This window comes from Ambystoma mexicanum, chromosome 5p (genome assembly GCF_040938575.1).
Source record: "Ambystoma mexicanum isolate Mex_15411 chromosome 5p, UKY_AmexF1_1, whole genome shotgun sequence".
Classification (NCBI taxonomy): domain Eukaryota; kingdom Metazoa; phylum Chordata; class Amphibia; order Caudata; family Ambystomatidae; genus Ambystoma; species Ambystoma mexicanum.
The window spans coordinates 817,334,301-817,351,843 of record NC_090930.1 but is presented as its reverse complement, the minus strand read 5'-3'; the positions used below and the strand labels follow the sequence as shown (position 1 = coordinate 817,351,843).

At 42.0% G+C, this 17,543-nt stretch overlaps 1 protein-coding gene across 1 annotated transcript in view; it reads left to right on the top strand.

The window, feature by feature from the left end:
* Positions 1–17,543, top strand: part of NPSR1 (neuropeptide S receptor 1) — a 1,079,007-nt gene that overhangs the window by 1,008,489 nt on the left and 52,975 nt on the right. Inside the window, exons 6-7 of the mRNA XM_069612302.1 lie at positions 367–456; positions 1,189–1,369. Of these exons, the coding sequence (XP_069468403.1) occupies positions 367–456; positions 1,189–1,369 (271 nt within the window). The remainder of the gene's footprint in view (positions 1–366; positions 457–1,188; positions 1,370–17,543) is intronic.

The following is a 17,543-nucleotide window of genomic DNA, read 5'->3' as shown; positions in this document are numbered from 1 at the left end:
AAGTAGAGACAATCAAAGACAACAGTTCTGTGATGTAGTTTCAAACTGTACTTTTTAAGATTTTCCTTTTTTCAAATCCTTCTTTTTCATTCTATGAGGAAGGAATACCCCTCCTTTAGCTTCCAACTATCTTCCTCTTATTAACTCTTTCCCTATCAGCATATGTTTTGGGGTGATTTTGAAGCAAGATTTCAATTTGAATGTCAACGCTAGGGTATAGTTGCTCTTTTTTGTTAACAAAAATCATAAATCCGTCTTATTCTCATCAGAAGAACTTCTTTCATATCAGAAACGATGTTGAACATTAATTCTCTTCGCACAACTATGACTGGAAGCCTGACTTTGCATTACGCTTATTTTCCGCAGATAGCAGTTTCTCTGCTAGTTACAGTCAACGGGGACTCATTTCAAAGGCAAAAGTGAAAGCCATCAAGTACAGCATTGTGGTAATCCTTGGTAAGTGTGCATTCGGTGTTAAAGGGACTCAGATTGCCATGAATGTATGACAACAAATTAGAAAAACATGCTTTTCTGAAATGATTTCTTTCTCTGAGTGCATATCACTTCACGTAGAGCCAAAATGCCTGCCTCTCTCTTTGACTTGAAACATATGTATACCTTATGCGATACTGGCTTGATGCAGTGGTAAAATGAAACTCATAATTATTGGATGTTTCACCACTACTGCCAAACCGACAGGGACCCAACACAGTGAAAAAGGTGGTGTTAAAGTGGGTGTAACCTAATGCATGCCTGGTTATTACACCACTTCTTGCACACGAGGAAGGAGGCCTTCGGCATAGTTTTCTAATTAATCCAGCAGCTTTGAGCACCAACATGGTGGTAAAACCTGGCAGACTCCATAGGAAACCAATTAATTTAGAGTAGCATAAAATTATATTCTGGTGTCAGTGCATTTATTTTGGCAGGTGGAGCGGATGCAGGAATAGGAAAGTTAATTTCAGTCAAGGACCCTGCTCTGCAACACACACAAAATAAATAATCTCTTATGTGCTAAAACAGTGTTAACCCTTGCACAAAACATGTATGCATGTGTTCTACTGTTATTATAGCACTCTGGAGAGTTGGAAACATATACCTTATTTGAGTTAATGATGTGCAGTTAAATGTCTTTTAAAAGTATGTTTTTAAATGTTTATGTTTTACATGTCATCATATTTCTTTCAGCATTTGTGCTTTGCTGGAGTCCATATTTTGTATTTGATATTCTGGACAATTTCAGCTTCCTGCCATTCACCAAAGAGCGCCTCTATGCATCAGTCATTATTCAGAATTTACCAGCGCTAAACAGTGCCATCAATCCTATTATATACTGTTTCTTCAGCAACAGACACTGCCGCATATTCAGGTATTGCTTTTTCAATATATACATTGTTCATATCTGATGCGCCTACGTTGGGATGTATAATGTGCCAGTTTTTCCACAAACAATAAAAGAGTGCCGATATAGAGTGTGAAAGAGACATTGTTATCACAAACACCTATACATCCTTACAATATTTAGGTAATCATTTGTTAACCTCCTGAAATAAATTCCCCCGCCCTTCCAGTCCTACAATATCCATTTGATTTGTGACAAATCCTAAACATGTAGGATTTAAAGGACATTTTGAATGAGTCTGTATATGTAAAACAGTCTAATTAAATTACTATTGTTCCAATAACATCAAACATAGGCATCAACGTTAAGTGATTACCAAACGCCTAAACTAGCCGAGTCTGAACTTTCTCAGATGATCCCTGATGAAACATTTAATGTAATGGTAATTACTGTTTTTCCAAGATTTTGTGGTTAGCTTCAATACTAGAGCACACGGCAGAGCTATTCACAGTCACTCCCTCTCACCCTACCCTGATCCCTCCCACTCTGCCCCCTCCACGCACTCACATCCCAGTTAATCAAGTGACACATCATATAAGTGGACAGACTCAGTACTCTCGGTGTTCCTTTCCACCATCTTCCCATAGAGATGAATTATATAGTTCATAACTGACAAATTGTGTGCACCTTCATTTTATTTCCTAGGACTCATCTACCATAAACAAACAAACAGCAATGAATTACAAGCTGTTCATCCACATAACTGCATCATAATTTTAAATCCAAATGTCAGTACATTACTTGTGTTCGTGTCACACCAGTTGTGGAGACAGATTTCTCAGAAATTCAATCCTACAACAAACACAAGTCTGTTTTATTGTTTATTAACCCATTTCAATTGGGTTAGGACATTGACACTCTTCATATCATACAGTATTGAAACTGACAGTACTTACTCATTCTAAACAGGACGTTATGCACTGTTGAGAAACAACATAGAACTATTTTCAATCTGCCTTGCGTTGTATAAAGGGATGGACTAAATGTGGATTCAGTGTTCAATACACTTGCATCTGCAACAAAAAACAGTTGCCACACACTCAGTATACTACCTATTTTCATGCACTCTATGCTGACACACTGACGCTCCATTAACTCTTTTAATGTACTTGCACTTATTTTCTTGTCGCGTATGCGTCTCTGTGTCTGGCTCACACTCCAAAACCCCTCACGGGTCTGATAGCCGTTTACATACACGGAAACGGAATCACGTGATGAATGAACATGTGAGTCCTAGTACCATTGTGTGTGCAATCATGCACTTGGTCAATAAAATGCTTTGAATTGCTCCTAACCTGTCCCACACATCATAACAACCCTTCTAAATATGCAATTCTACATAAGGGTTTATTGAGGAACATTGAGCCTCATTGTGATTTGGACCGTCCAACCATGGTTTTGGTGGTGGGGTTGGATGAAAAACCTCCAGCAAAATACTGGAGGTAATTCTGCCACCTTACCACCAAAATGAGGCCAGTTCAGCAGAATTACTGCCAGTGAAATTACCACCAGTGGCAATTCCACTGAAATCTCTTTGGAGTCATATGGACTGCATAACAAGGGATGAACACCTCCTTACCACCACTTGTAATCCGGCAGTACATCTGACAGACCAAGAGGCTGTAACAGTAATACAGTTTGGCGGTATTCCACTGGTAAATCCACCAGGATACTGCCAAACTCATAATGAGGCACCTTGTATTTCAATAATCTCTCCTCTCTGAAAATTTAGAAGACATAAATGTCTTACAAATATTTACATAGTATTACTTTGAGTATTAGAGAGGAATCGAGAAGGCAAATGCGTAAAAATACACTGCAACAATGCTTGTGGGTTATAGAGACAGCAAAATGGAGAGATCAGCTTGTAAGCAGAAAAGAGAAAAAGAGAGAAAGGCAAGAGAAATTTGGAGGGGTTTGGCATGTCAGAATATTGGTGAAGAGGGCGGGGCGGAGAAGCAGGGAAAAAAGGAGGGAAATCAAAGTGGATACATAGAAGAGGATGGAGAGAGAGTTGAAGGGGCTTCAGGAAAAGGTGACAATTAAAGGTTATTAAATTAAGGATTGAGAATGGAGAACATGGAGCAAGAGTGTCGATGAGCATAGAGGACAGGATAGCTATGAAGGGAGAGTTGTAGAGTGAGAGCTTGGAGGTCTATAAGGAAATGTTCATCTAAGATAATGTGAAGCTGGTAATAGGAGGACTGAGGATGAAAATATTTGTAGAAAGATTAAGGTTTAATAAAGGGTAAACAGGAGGAAGTGGACAATGAACAAATATAAAGGGTCACAGTGAAACGTAAAAGTAGAGGTAGAAGGGAGAAACAAAGGGAAAGAAAATGATTATGGACTTGGAAATGAAAAGGGAAGTAAAGGGGCAAAAGTAAAGGGTGCATAATAGAGGTGGGGCGTGTTAGTGGAAAATCTAGGCATGAAATGGGTTGGGCAGTAGAGTACCCTCACAAAAGATGTTGATATCAGTTTCATATTGTCACTAGGACAATGCCAGCTTGACCTTTTCTCCAAGTAAACATTGTTCCATTCCCCTCTAAAACTGCCCCATGACTGGTTTGTATTCCCATTGGACAATTACAATACCAGTTTAACATTGTACCCAGAATATTGCCATTCCAATATGTTATCAAGCCCAAGAATTGGCCTTTGACAAATATGAACTTTCCCAGCAACATGAATGATCGATTACCACTTATAGCCGCCTGGAAACTGGTCCATGCCATGCTCCCTTTTCCTAAAAAAAAAGATGATTCTCCCTGCCTAGAAAAAATAAGCACATTTGTTTCATAAGGCCCAAAGAAAGAATTACATTGGCATTAGCAAATTACAATGGCGATATTGCAGTGGTAGATCTGCCAAAATACTGCCAAACGGAAATTACCATTACTGCCACTTGACACCCCAGATTTATCATGGAATTTCAAGTGGTGGTAGGGCAGTGTTAGTCCCAGTTTTTGGAGGCAACAGTCTCCAAGGGGATTTCGGCGGAATTACCGCTGGTGGTAATTACACTGATTTTGCCAATTTCTGGTGATAAAATGGCAGATTCACCTCTAGCTTTTTGCTAGAGGTGAATCCTCCACTTCACTGCTAAACCTATAGTAAGGCTGTGCGGTAATGCAGTGGTAATTCATCATTAATGGAATTACTGCCACATTACCTACATTTTTACTGCACTGTCATACTCGTAATAAAGCCCACTGTACTTTTAGCATTGCCCCTTTAGATCCCACATGCCAGGTTCTCCTTTTATCCAAACAATGACCATAGTAGTTTCAGCAGTGCCATAACAGGTTCAATTTGACTCAGCTAAACACATCAATGTATCATACCATTGGTTTCAGAATTTTACTTTTTCAAATAAACCCAAATAAACGTTAGGGCAGTTTTACCAATGCCATGTGAATAAAGCACATTTCCTTACCATTGTATCCGGACCGGCAAGCTCGTAATGAGGCCCATTAGGTCTTATTCTAAGTTTGGCGGAGTGGTAAAAAATGGGTGGTCATTCTATTACCACCACATTTTTGGGTGGTAGCGGAATTTCCAACATCCTTTCTGCTCTGGCAAATCCCGAGATTGGTGTTTCAGTGTAGGATTTATCTCCAGCATCACGCTGGAGGTAAATTCTTTATGATTAAGCTGAGAGAGTGAGAAAGAGAGCGAGGGAGAGAGAGAGAGAGAGAGAGAGAGAGAGAGAGAGAGAGAGAGAGAGAGGGAGGGAGCGGGGAAGAATGTGCATGTATGTCAATTAATTTACAAAAGAGTCTGTGAGTGTGTGTGTTCCTCTGTATGCATTTCTGTTTTCAGTGGTCTGTGTGTGCGTATTTGAATGTGTGTGACACTGCTTAACATCTTGTCCTTGATATGTGGTGGGGGTGTATGAGCAGCAAGTATCCATCAATACCTGCTAGGTAGATGGGTAGAGTGTGTATTCATGAGGTAGGTGAAGGATGCTAAATATTGAGCTACCGGCATGTGGCAGTAAGAGAAGGGGGAGAGGTTGAGCTGTGCACATCTAATTATCTGAAGGAATAGATTAATTTTCATGTCAGACCTGGCGGACACACAGGCACCCACGAGCACAACACGTCGGATGGACCAGCACCAGTCACAGATGGTGCCGGTGCATCCGGCTTCCTCATTCCTATTGAGCCCTATGGGGCTCGAATGGGAATGAGGAAGATTTTTTCCCGGCGCAGTGGAATGGCCAATTACCGGGTCCGCCGGGGTTGTAATTCCCTGGTAATTGCCCATTCCATGGTGCTGGGAAAATAAAGACTCCAGCAACAGCCGTGCCTGTACCACAGGCACGGCTACCACCAGAGTCGTAATGAGGCCAACGTATCCAGCTGTTCAGACAGAGCAGTGGCTCTCCTAAGCTGACATCAAGTACTCCAGTTGGCTGCAGGTTCTAAAAGTCTTCCACTCCTGAAAAATCACAAAGCCTGCCAGTGGGCTGGCCAGGGGATCTGGGGCTCTGAATTTGAGAACCCATGAGACCCTCATAGTAGCCTTGACTACTCCTCAACACCCACACCAGCACAGTTGGTCTGTCCATACATGCTTTGAGTGTACACATCGTGTGCCCCCATCCTTGCAATTATTATGTGCACTGTGAAGGCATCATGAAGCAAGACACAGAAAACAGATTCAAAGTAAAAACATTTTTATTAACTTAAATGTCAGGATGGTGTAAAGCCTAACTTGCCCCATGCAAGAAACTAACAAAATTCAGAGTGACTAGGTTCAACCTAAAGGTTTGTCTGTCTCCAAAACGTATACTTGCCCTCACAGCAAAACTAAACAATGTGTAGGAATGTCCACAATAAAAGCTACATTTCCTGCTCCCCTTCCCCAAGTTCAAGACAGTTCCACAAAGGCTTGGACTTCCCTTCCCCAAGAAGACCATACAGTTCCAGAAATGGTTTTGAGCATCCCCTCCTCAAGACAACACCACAGTTCATAAAGTCTCAGCTTCCCTTCCCCAAGACTTCAGCTTGCTCACTTGTAATTAGTCTCAATTTCTCAATATTCAAAAACCAGTTCCAGGTTAACTTTACACTCCTTCATCTTTCTTTATAGTTCATATAGTTTGCTTTCTTCTGCTTCACATCAGCAATCCCTTTCATCCACTTGTCTTTGCTATCAGTATAATTCTTTGGCTTTCACAAATAGGGTATCCCCAGTCAAGGCGCAGTTGTCACACCACAGGAACCAGGAACCCTAGGCTTTCTTGCCCACACAGGTTCTACTGTATCTGTGCCTGTGTACTGATTCACACTCACTTGGCTTTTCCTTGCCAGCCTCTTGGCCTTGCAACAATGTGTTTTCTTCTTTGCCAGTCTCTTGACTTTGCCACAATGTGGTTTCCCATACAGTTCACTTAGTTTTGTTCTCATTCCTACACCACATTTGCTTTCACAATTTTCAGCAATTCCATACAAGCATTTCACTTTGTTTCATGTGATTTGGTATGTGCTTTAATATACTGTGCGTGTCTTTCACACAAACGTAACTATCTGTTTATAGCTGTGTCAAATGCTTTCTTTTTAGTTTGGTATTCAATGCTTGGAATATGTCATTCTATTGTTCAAAGTTAATCGTGTCCGTCTTATTCCTCATAACCCGTTCCTTTGGGTTCACTTTATCAAACACATGCTCTTTCATTTATTCAGCATGTACTTTGACATTCCGACAGCCCTCAAGAGCGCCCCGGTTTGAGTGCTCTCTCCTTTTCACTCAATGATCCCTGGCGTCTCCTCCGGGCAGCTGCTTATTCTGGTTCTGCTCCGCTGACAGAGTTTCATCAGACTGCGAGCCCCACTCACACTTCGCTTTCTCTTTGTGGGTTGTCGACAGTTCTGCTCGCTTGCCACGGCCACTGCCAGTGACTCGCAGCTTGCAAATCTCTTCTTTGCATGCAACTCCTGCTGCTGACACTCGACCAATGAGGCTCCCAGTTCTGAGGCCCTCTCGCGGCCCGCCCTGTGCTCGGCTCCACAACTTCTTGGGAGTACTTGTCGGCATCCTGGCTCTCCTGCAGGACCCAACTCGACGCCTCCTTCTCTCCAGGATTCTGCCCACTGGCCCACAACACTTGTCTCGGCTGCTCTACTGCTGGTCTCTCTCCTGCTGGTCTCTCTTGCTAATGTGTCAGCTCCACCTTTCATACACCTGCAACCATTTGACAGGTTGCGGGTGTGAGTCCATGGTCTCAATTGCCTAACTACAATTAGTGGAGCACTCTGAACATGCCAGACCTTTACAAGAGTCTGCGGGCCTCTTCCTCATCTCACTACTACAGTGGTGAAATGAACAGTTAGTGTGCATAGCTCTTAGTCGCCTATTCCTGATCCCAGTACTATAGTGGTCTGAATGAGGGAAAATGAGGGACGATAAAGGCAGAGGAAGTGTGAAGTTGATTCTCACAAGGAAAAGGGGGATACCACGTCTCTCCTGTGAATATCCTCTCCCTAATCCCCAAGGACGCTCCACCTAGGTGATCCTCCCTCGCATCTCCACCCCCAGGGTCAGGTTCTAAAAGCAATAGCCTTTCCCTGGCCACCCGAGAAGAGGATCCAAGGGGAGTAGGTGTGAGGATACCCCCAGGTTTCTCACAGAACTTGCACTGTGAACGGCATGGCAAGCACATTTAGATTTGGCAAATAACATAACTACAGTGGATGACTCAAGGTTGTTAAGATGGAACTCAAAAGCTCTGATTATGAGCCATGACTGAATAGAAATATATTTCTGTTTAGGTGGGTGTTAAACCTATGACTGCCGAGTTACATTTATCGCTCTGCACCATGGGTAATGCCCCAATGAGCAATCTCACCAAGACTGGTATCTAAAGCCGCAGGTTAAACATATATCTATGATAATATGAAAAGATATGGCATTTATAATTGCGCCTGTACACAAGTGTTTCTGGGCACCACAAGACAAGGAGGGAGGACAGAGGGAAGACAAGACAAACAATCCTAATAGGCCTTGTGTCATTCGGATCGTGCACCTGCAGCAACGAAAAGTGAAAGGGAAAGGGAGAGGGAGAAGTGCAAGGCAGAGGGGAAGTGGAAGTGCGAACAGTGCAGCTGGCTCTGAGTAAGTGCAGCCAGGGCAGCGCAGCTCTAGGTATGTGCTAGGAGGCAGGGGGCTGTAATGGATTAAAGCTTACAACCCATAAGTCTGCAGAAGGCCAAAAGGCAGTGCAGGAAGACTGTTCAAGGAGTAGCCTGGAACCCAATGAGACTCTGAAGGTACCAGGCAGTCAGCGCAACAGGCAGGTAAATTAGTAGGGAAGCTAGAGATGGCAGAGGCAAAAGGAAGGTCTTGAGCTAAATCCAGAACTTCAGGTGATCCGGCTCGAGTCTGAGAGGCACAGGGAGACCATTTCAGATAAGCATCTGACCCTAAGAGAGTTAGAGGTGGCAGATTGAAGGCATCTAGATGGAAGGTATTCCTGCAGAGAGTTGGATGTAGTGTGGCCCCTGGCCCCAGAAAGCTGTGTGGACGATGCAGAGGGACTTGAACGTGATCCTTGCAGCCATCGGGAGACAATGGAGAGATTTCAGTGCTGGAGAGATACATTCTTTGGGTTTCAGGCCAAGGATAAGTCATACAGTCCTGTTCTGGATTAGTTGCAGAGGGCGGAGAGTAGAGGCAAGTAGATTGAGAAAGAGGCTGTTGCAGCCTTCCAGCTTGGAGAGAACCAGGGCTCTGGAGATAGTGATTTTCTGGGGGAAGTGAGAAAAGGTAGAATACCCCTGAGGTGGTGCAGCTGGAAGTGGGCCTTTTTAGCAAGGTCTGTGATGTGAAGAGAGAAGGAGAGAGGGAAGTCAAAGGTGACACCAAGATTTTTTTTCCTCACAGGAAGGGGAGGGTAGAGGGCCAAAGGAGGGCCGCCAGAATGAGAGAGGGAAAGTGGGAGCAGGGTCCCAATGAGAAGGATTTCTGTCTTACTGGCATTAAGACAGAGATTGTTGGAGGCACACCAATACTTGATAGTGGATAGACAGTCAGAAATGAGCGAGGGAGATGAGGCTGCTGAGGGAAGTCTGAAAGAGTGTTGTGTGTCACCTGCGTAACACTTCAAGTTAGAAGAGAAGGTGGAGATCAAGTGGGCCAAAAGGACCAGATATGATATGATATGATATGATATGGTATTTGTAACGCGCCTATACACAAGTGTTTCAAGGCGCGACGAGGCAGGGAGGGAGGGAAACAAGGGGAAAACAGACAAACGATCCTACTAGGCCAGGTGTCATTCAGATCGCGCAAGTGCAGAGGTAAGGGGAAAAGGAGGAAGTGCAGGGGGGAGGAGGTGGGGGGGGAAGTGCAGTACAAGGTAAGTAGCGTAGAAAATAATAATAAATAATAAATAGAAAGGGCCAGCTGGTGGCAAGTGCGAGGTAAGTGCAGAGCAAGTGCTGGGAAAGGGGCTGTAGGGATACAGTGACAGTCCCACAGTGCAGGGGGATGGACATTGAAGAGCCAGGGAGAGGATATATTCCTGGGGGACACCACATGTGGAGAGAGAGGTGGAGGGAAGGAAGGACCCAATTTGGACCTGTGATGTTCGGCCCATGAGGAAGGAGGTCCGTCACGCCAGGGCCTGATCCATGATGCCCAGGTTCTCACTGAGTCGATTGATCAGGGTGGCATAATTGACTGTGTCAAAGGCAGAGGAAAGGTGAAGGAGGATGAGGGCTGAGGGAGAGCAGGATTTAATATTAGAGAGAAGATCTTCATGGGTGTTCAGGAGAGCAGTTTCCCCTCTTCTTGGGGAATTAGAATGTAGATTTAATTGACAGAGATATAGTTTGCACCTGTCCAGTGCCTCTGGAAGGCCATTTGGGCCCAGCACTGTCAAAGTATTGGGTCACTTTATTGAATCCCAACTGATGGTTGGGTCAATCTGATCATCATAAACTGGTCATCAGGATAGACTGGTCAACTGGTAAGTGTGGTTGGCTTCCAGCCTGATCAACCAGTTAGTGAGTGACGGGAGGGATAGTGGAAGAATTGGGTCAGGGGTTCTGTGGAATTGGAGCTCAGAGTATAAGGACAGGAAATCTGAAGACCAGGGTTGAGCAGGGAGGATGGTGAGAGGGAAGGTGGAATAATGAGTTTGGAGGTTCAGTGGAGTGTGTAATGAGGGTGCAGGCACAGGACATTTGAGCAGCCTGGGGGGACCACTCCCCCCTGCAAGCAAGAACATGTTAAGGTAGGTTATTATACAATATCTGTACAGAATATCTATAGAAATGTTTGTGAATCTCCTTATGGATTACATTTCATGCAGATGTTTTCATGCAGATGTTTTGATGGCCAACAGGAAGCGCTCAAGTACAGCATTTATATAATTATTTAAAATGGTCACCTTAAAAGTATGTTTATGGTATGTTGATCAGTTGGAACGTAGGTCCATCCACAATGATCAACAGACATAGGACCACTGTAAATAGCAAAGTTTGTATTCAAGGAATGTCACTGGCTCTGCTCCAGCACTATCATCATCTGAAGGATTACCATATAAAGAAACCAAGTTATTTAAAACTGGATGGCGGCCCTGAAAAGCTGGGAGTGTTCAGGCTCGGTCATTTATTTGGTTGTTTTTTCAACTTTTTAGAAAATGTAATATATGCATATTTTCAAGTAATTACATAGAAAGGGAAACAAAGTCAAGGAGAGAATGGCCATATGTGCTATTCTTTGGTTGTAATGAGTTAAAATGGGGTTGATTTAATTGTTTATTCACTGATGAGTTATAGAGCTCATGTTTTCTATCCTACCTTGCCTTGAAATGTTTGTTTCTCCTCCTCAGAGACCAGATGACCATCTGCATAGACACTTATTTAAATATATTGTTAGCAATTGGAGGAGAGTGTTAGGTCCCAAGATGTTCTAGATCAAGGGAAACGTGATTTGAGGTCCCACACAACAATTCAAGCACCTTCAAGGTTCCCCTAACAATGTGCATGAGGAAATCTAAGGAGACTAGGGCACATATCCAACACTCTAACAAGTTAACAGTTTAGCTCTTCCTCTGTGTGTCAAAGGATTGGCAGCTCCTGTGAGTTGCTCTTGAAATATCCAGTTTATAGGAAGGTTTCACATTGCAAACCTTGGAACACATTTTTCACTTCTACCTTTAAAAAGAATGTGACTTCTACCATCTCTCAATGCATATTGTTAAATAATCATCCCACATAGATCCTTGCGTGCATAGGAATATTGAGAACATATATCCAAAATTGTCTCTCCACAAGAGAAAGCAGCTTTATTATCATCTGATATTATAACTCATTTTTGCAACCTGCAAAACTAGATTTGACCCTACATTTTTGCATCAATGTTTAGGATGAATTTGCAGATGTAAAATGGAACACAGATACCCTGCTGAAGTCCAATGTTAGCTGTCCATTTCAATTACGCAACAAAAATATGTGAATCCAACAAATATAAAGGTGGCTGATGTTTAGATGATTATTGGCATACAAATGACCTGCTCATGCCTTGCTTATATTTTCCACTCTACTGCAGAAGAACCTGGTTCTGCTTTCTTACAGTTTTGGCAACCAGGCCCACTTAGAATATGTTTGAGTGCCATATACACGGAGAAAAAGTGACCAAGCAGAGTGAATTGAGACAATTATGCGTGTGAAATGTTTGGCTTGGAAATGTAGCATTTTTAATTGGAGAAACATGCTGATCAGTCAGATACAAATATGCACTTCAGCTTAAAAGAAAATGTGATTTGTTAACAAATGATGAAATCTCTTCATCTGCACCTGGCATGTTATCCAGTTTTGGAGGCACAATTGAATCACTGTTTCCAGTTCTAGACGTTCTGCCTTAGGTATTTTATGTAGTTTGAATGCTACACCCAAAACACCCCCATGACCTGAATACATCATATTGAATTGTGTGCCCATTTCTACAGACTACATGCCAAGCATCTGATGGCACCACTCTGGAAAAGTGTAGCTTATTGCATGTGCTTTTTTAATTTTCTCGTGCAGGAATTACAATAGACTAGTCACTGACACTGAGACTGATGGACATTGTGGTCATATTTCTCTAGGCTTCAAACAGCGATGACAGTCTAATGGAGTCAAATTACAAAATGATCATTCTTACGTGGGATTGAGAGATAATGCTTTAGAATCCACCCAACAGTCCATCAATATCATTGTCCATGATTTGACGGTATACCGTTGTTTCATCAACAATCAGTTTTACGAAAGCCTTTTTTACAAGTACACAATTATGAAAAAAAGTCATCAAAATCTTGGGGGTGGGCAAGGGCAGATCAGGGGTTGGGGGGTCAGGAATAGTTAAACATAGTTGGTGTCGGGGGTTCTTGTGGGGGAACCCCCCCAAATAAAAAGAACATTTGATGACTTTTTTCGTAATGGTGTACTCGTAAAGAAGGCAGTCGTAAAAATGACTGTTGATGAAACAACATAGAACCTGATTTGACATCTTTGACTTGGCAAACAAGCTCTTGAGAGCCTAGACTTTGGCCTTCTAGATCAACAGGTTCACATGCAGATTGTGAGGTTATCTACTACCTTAATTACGGGTACATGTAACCACAAGTGGAAGAAGCATGTCCTTATCAGAAGATTGGGACTAGCATGCAGTCAAACACCTTCATTACCTGACACAAACCTGGGACTAAATAAACACAGAAAAGAGAGAAGGTCACAATACATGAAAAAAATGAGTCACATTTCAGCACCAATTCAAGATGAGGAAATGTAATTGCATTGAGAGGTTACATGGCTTAATAGTATATTCGACTGTATGAACATTTGTTTTGCGCCTTGTGATAGTTTAGGACTGAGTGTTGTTTTCCCCTTTTGTGGTACCCTATGCATTTTTGCACCTGGGTCAGATTTTACCCCTTGACTGCACTATTATCTTTCTGCTTATTTACATAAAGATTATTTGATTGCAGCCTGTGATATTCCACTCCTGATTGATGCTGAGCCCCTTCAATGTTCTCTACCAATATTTCAGTCTCCCACAAGGATCACATTACAGCTCAACACGCCCATTAGCATTTACACCCAACTGCATGACTGGTATCACTAAAAAACACATATCCAACAAACATAATGCCAGTCCAAGATGTTATCTTAAACTGAAATATCAAGTAATCAGTGCTAAACAGTTAATAAAAAGTCATAGGAAAAAACATGCTCTGTTTAAGGTTTTAATGAAAATGAATCTAGGTAGTGCAATGGTGCTTTTGCATTAATGCTGTCTTGTGAAAGGCAACATGCAGAACTGTGCAACTTGAATGTCATTTTTCTGCAAGAAAACGAAATACAGTCTGCCATTCAAAATCACAAGCGTTCCAGGATATTTATCAACAGAATGACATATTGTTTGAGTGTTATTACAAATGAAGGTAGCAGGTGCCCCTCTCTAGATAACCTGTTCTGTGGTTCTTACCATCTTTGAGAGTCTGCATCCATCGCTTTTTTCTCACTGTACTTTTCACAAAGGAGGAATATTAATTTGTATATCAGTTTTTTTCCCGCCCACAAGGGCAGTCCAGCACGAAATGCCTGGCAAACCTCCTTTGAAGAAGAGTGCCAACAGCAACACCAGACACGTGTTTCGGCCTGGTCGGGCATCATCAGTGAAGTGGAGCTGTGCCTTTAAAGTGTAAATGTTTCTCTTATGTAGAACTGAATGTTTCTCATGTAGCGTTGTCATTCTGTGAACCTATACTGTGAACGCTAGTTCACCTCAAGAAGATTATGGGTGGGCACCACTTGAGATGTATTCTGTAGTTTGTGTTGACGTAGTTAAAATAATCGGAGCATGCCTTGAAGCTTTGGCACAAGATTATAAAGAACTATAGAAGAACTAGAAACAATTCTAGTTCAAGGAATGCTCTCGTTTTGCTCTCAAGAAAGAGATGCTATTAGTTGTCTTATTTGTTTGTGCTCATATTTCATACATAAGAATAGAAATGCTTTTAGTATTGGATGTATCAATAAAACAAAAGCAAGGCAAATATATAACTAAAAAAGAAACAGACAGGAAAAATCTCCTGTAAAGACAAAGCAGTCTTCAGCCACTCAGCTTGATAAACAAATCTACATTTTAGTCGAATGTTAGGTGTAAAGAGAATTGTGAACGACCCAGCAGAGTATGAGAAAGAGATAGAGAGGATGGGGGATAAGTTCTAAGCCCGGGGCTACAAGACAGATGAGGTACAAACAGCAAAACACTGCCTCACGAATCTCCCACATGGCAATATGAGACAACAAGGACTAATAAGTCCAGCACACCATTAGTGTATGTATCCTGCTACTCAACTCAGAGCAATCGGATTAAATCAGTAATTCAAAAGAATTGGAGGAATCTTACTAGCGATTCTAGAGTGGAACATTTATTCACAGAACTACCAACATTTGCCTACAAAAGGAGTGACAACTTCAGAGACCGTCTAGTAAGAATGAGACCCAGCATCAAACAACCACTTACATCGAGAAAGGGCACTTTCCCTTGTCTTCACTGGAGCAATTGCAGCTTTGTGATCAAAGATGACACACTCAACCACCCACGCTCAGGTGAGAGGATCAGAAACAATAGCTATGTCACATGTGATACATCCAATATAATTTATACCATCAAATGCCCCTGTGGGATATAGTATGTTGGCAATCCAAGCGCGAAGGTAAAGCATGATGGAACGAACATAGGTCTTGTATAAGGATGAACAACGCTAACTCAGCGGTAGCAAGACATTGGATTGAGAAGAAGCATAACATCTACCAAATACGGTTTCAAATAGTAGATGTCATTATGAAACATAACATACAGGAATATCTCAGTAGACACCTGGACCAGAGGGAGACCTACTGGATAGACCACCTTGACTCACTAGTCCCATGGGGCATCAATGAATAAATGAACTTTATCTGTTATCTGTGATCCCCAAGTGATCTTCATCAAAGGAAGATGGACACCTTTCACTGAACAAACATGTGTCAAGGTGCACCTATACAACATATGCAGCTGCCTGAAGCACAGCAGTCCTATGAACCAATCTTAATATAACTGCAATTATTTTTGTTCTCTCTGAATATTTCTCTGTAAAATGTTTTTGATTCTAACTTTTTTTGGTCAACTCTGCATAACCTCTTGACATGATCATTTTTCACCGACATGCAAGTAGGCGCTACAACACTTAGCTATCTGCAAATGCAATATCTGCCCGCATAAGGCCCGTGCTCATAGCATGAAGCATCATAAATTGTAATTCTGTATCACAGAGCCATACATTGCTAGCACCAATGCTTCTTTGAGAGTATGGAATATGACTCCCCTCACCATTTAGACACGTGTACTATAACATAAGCATGATGCATTTATTGCAAACGTATTAAATAATGTTCATGACATCTGCTTTCATGGGGATTATGCACAATGTATACTGCAGCGTACACTGAACATTTAGCATTCATATGAATGAACGGCATGTAAACATTATGGCCGCCACCCCGCTGCCCCTGGTTAAACGGCCAGTGGGACACAAGGTGTATGTGACGCCAGTGTAGTCACGTCGCCTAGCAACAGCAAGCCATAAACAATGTAGCCAGAACACACACAAGTGCACGCTGGATTTGATCGAGTCGGCGCTTATTCACGCTCGACAGTAAGGTAAAATCCTGAGAACAGACAAACCTCTGTCTACTATATTGAACTATGATCATACTGAATTAAGGGTATGCTTAGCAACTCTTTAATTTTTAGGTTAATGTCCACGAGCGGAGAACTCCCCTACAGGTACACTCTTTCATTTTCAGACATCCATCGCAATGGCTTAGGCAATATCCCACAAACAATCTAAAATTGTGTTTCATTCTCGACTTTTACAGATAACTGTGTATATATCGGCCTGATGGCTGACCAATCAGGTAACCAACCAGACAGCGCCTTGTGTACTTATTCTTTACACATTTAAGTTGTAAATGGCAGCTAATGCATACTTATTCATTTTTTACTTATTTTATTGCCCTTATGCTTTATGTCCTTTGACCCACTGTCTGGATTGGATATGGTATGTAAACATTTACTCTGTTAAGCGGCTTCACTTCAACACTACAGCTAAGTCAATGCCTAGTCTGGGATGCTGAGGGAAACCCTTATTGATATATTTTTAGGTCCAGTTCATGTACTCTGGATGACAACCCTTATATAACACCCCTCTCTTAGAATCCCCCTGACCCCACTGAGCCAAGAAGTAGGTCTGTTTTGCAAATTTAAATGGTTTATTTGAGAAATATAACAATATATATCTATCACACTTTTATAATAAATTAATATTGGATATCACACTTAAAATATGACAGTGATCAACAATGGATAACATTCTACTGGTAAGCAATTTGGTTACTTAAAAGTAGTATAGAGGATGAGGTAGCTGAAATGCTTTATGGTTTCAAGGAAATGCAAGGTGGAATAAATGCAGTACAGAAAATAAACTTATATGGTTTCACAAGAGATAATATGTTCACTTTTCCCCTGGTGGCAATTCACCCCCCCCTATATGCAATGCAAGGAGATGGAAGTAACACACACAGTCTTCAGGAATACAATCAAATACAATACGGAATTCAGTTCCCCCCAGCAAGCTTAGAGGAAACAGGTAGAAGTTTGAAACACAGGCCCAAAATGCTTTGAATGTGATGACAGTGAAGTGAGAAATGTGCTAACTGATTTTAATTCCCTCTAGAGATTCAGGGTGAGTGAGAGATGCTTGTTGGTATTAGTTATGGCTCACTTTAGCAATGCTCTATGAGTTATTACCAGGTTGCAAACAGATTTTAACAAAGGAAGGAATGGAGCTGCTATTTTGACAAGTGGAGAAATTGAGCCAAATCGCAAATCACGGTAAATTCCGCGAGTGCGTAAATCGCGATTGCGTAAAAGTATAAGGAGTAGGAAGTCGGTTCTAGGCTTGTTGGAAAGTTAAATCTCGTTCCTAGGACAAACGGTTCCAGAGATACGGACGATTTAATAAAGGCAGATTTTTGGATTTGAAGTAAAACTCAAAATGACAGGTGACAGCTTGCAGCTGCAGAATCGACAGGTG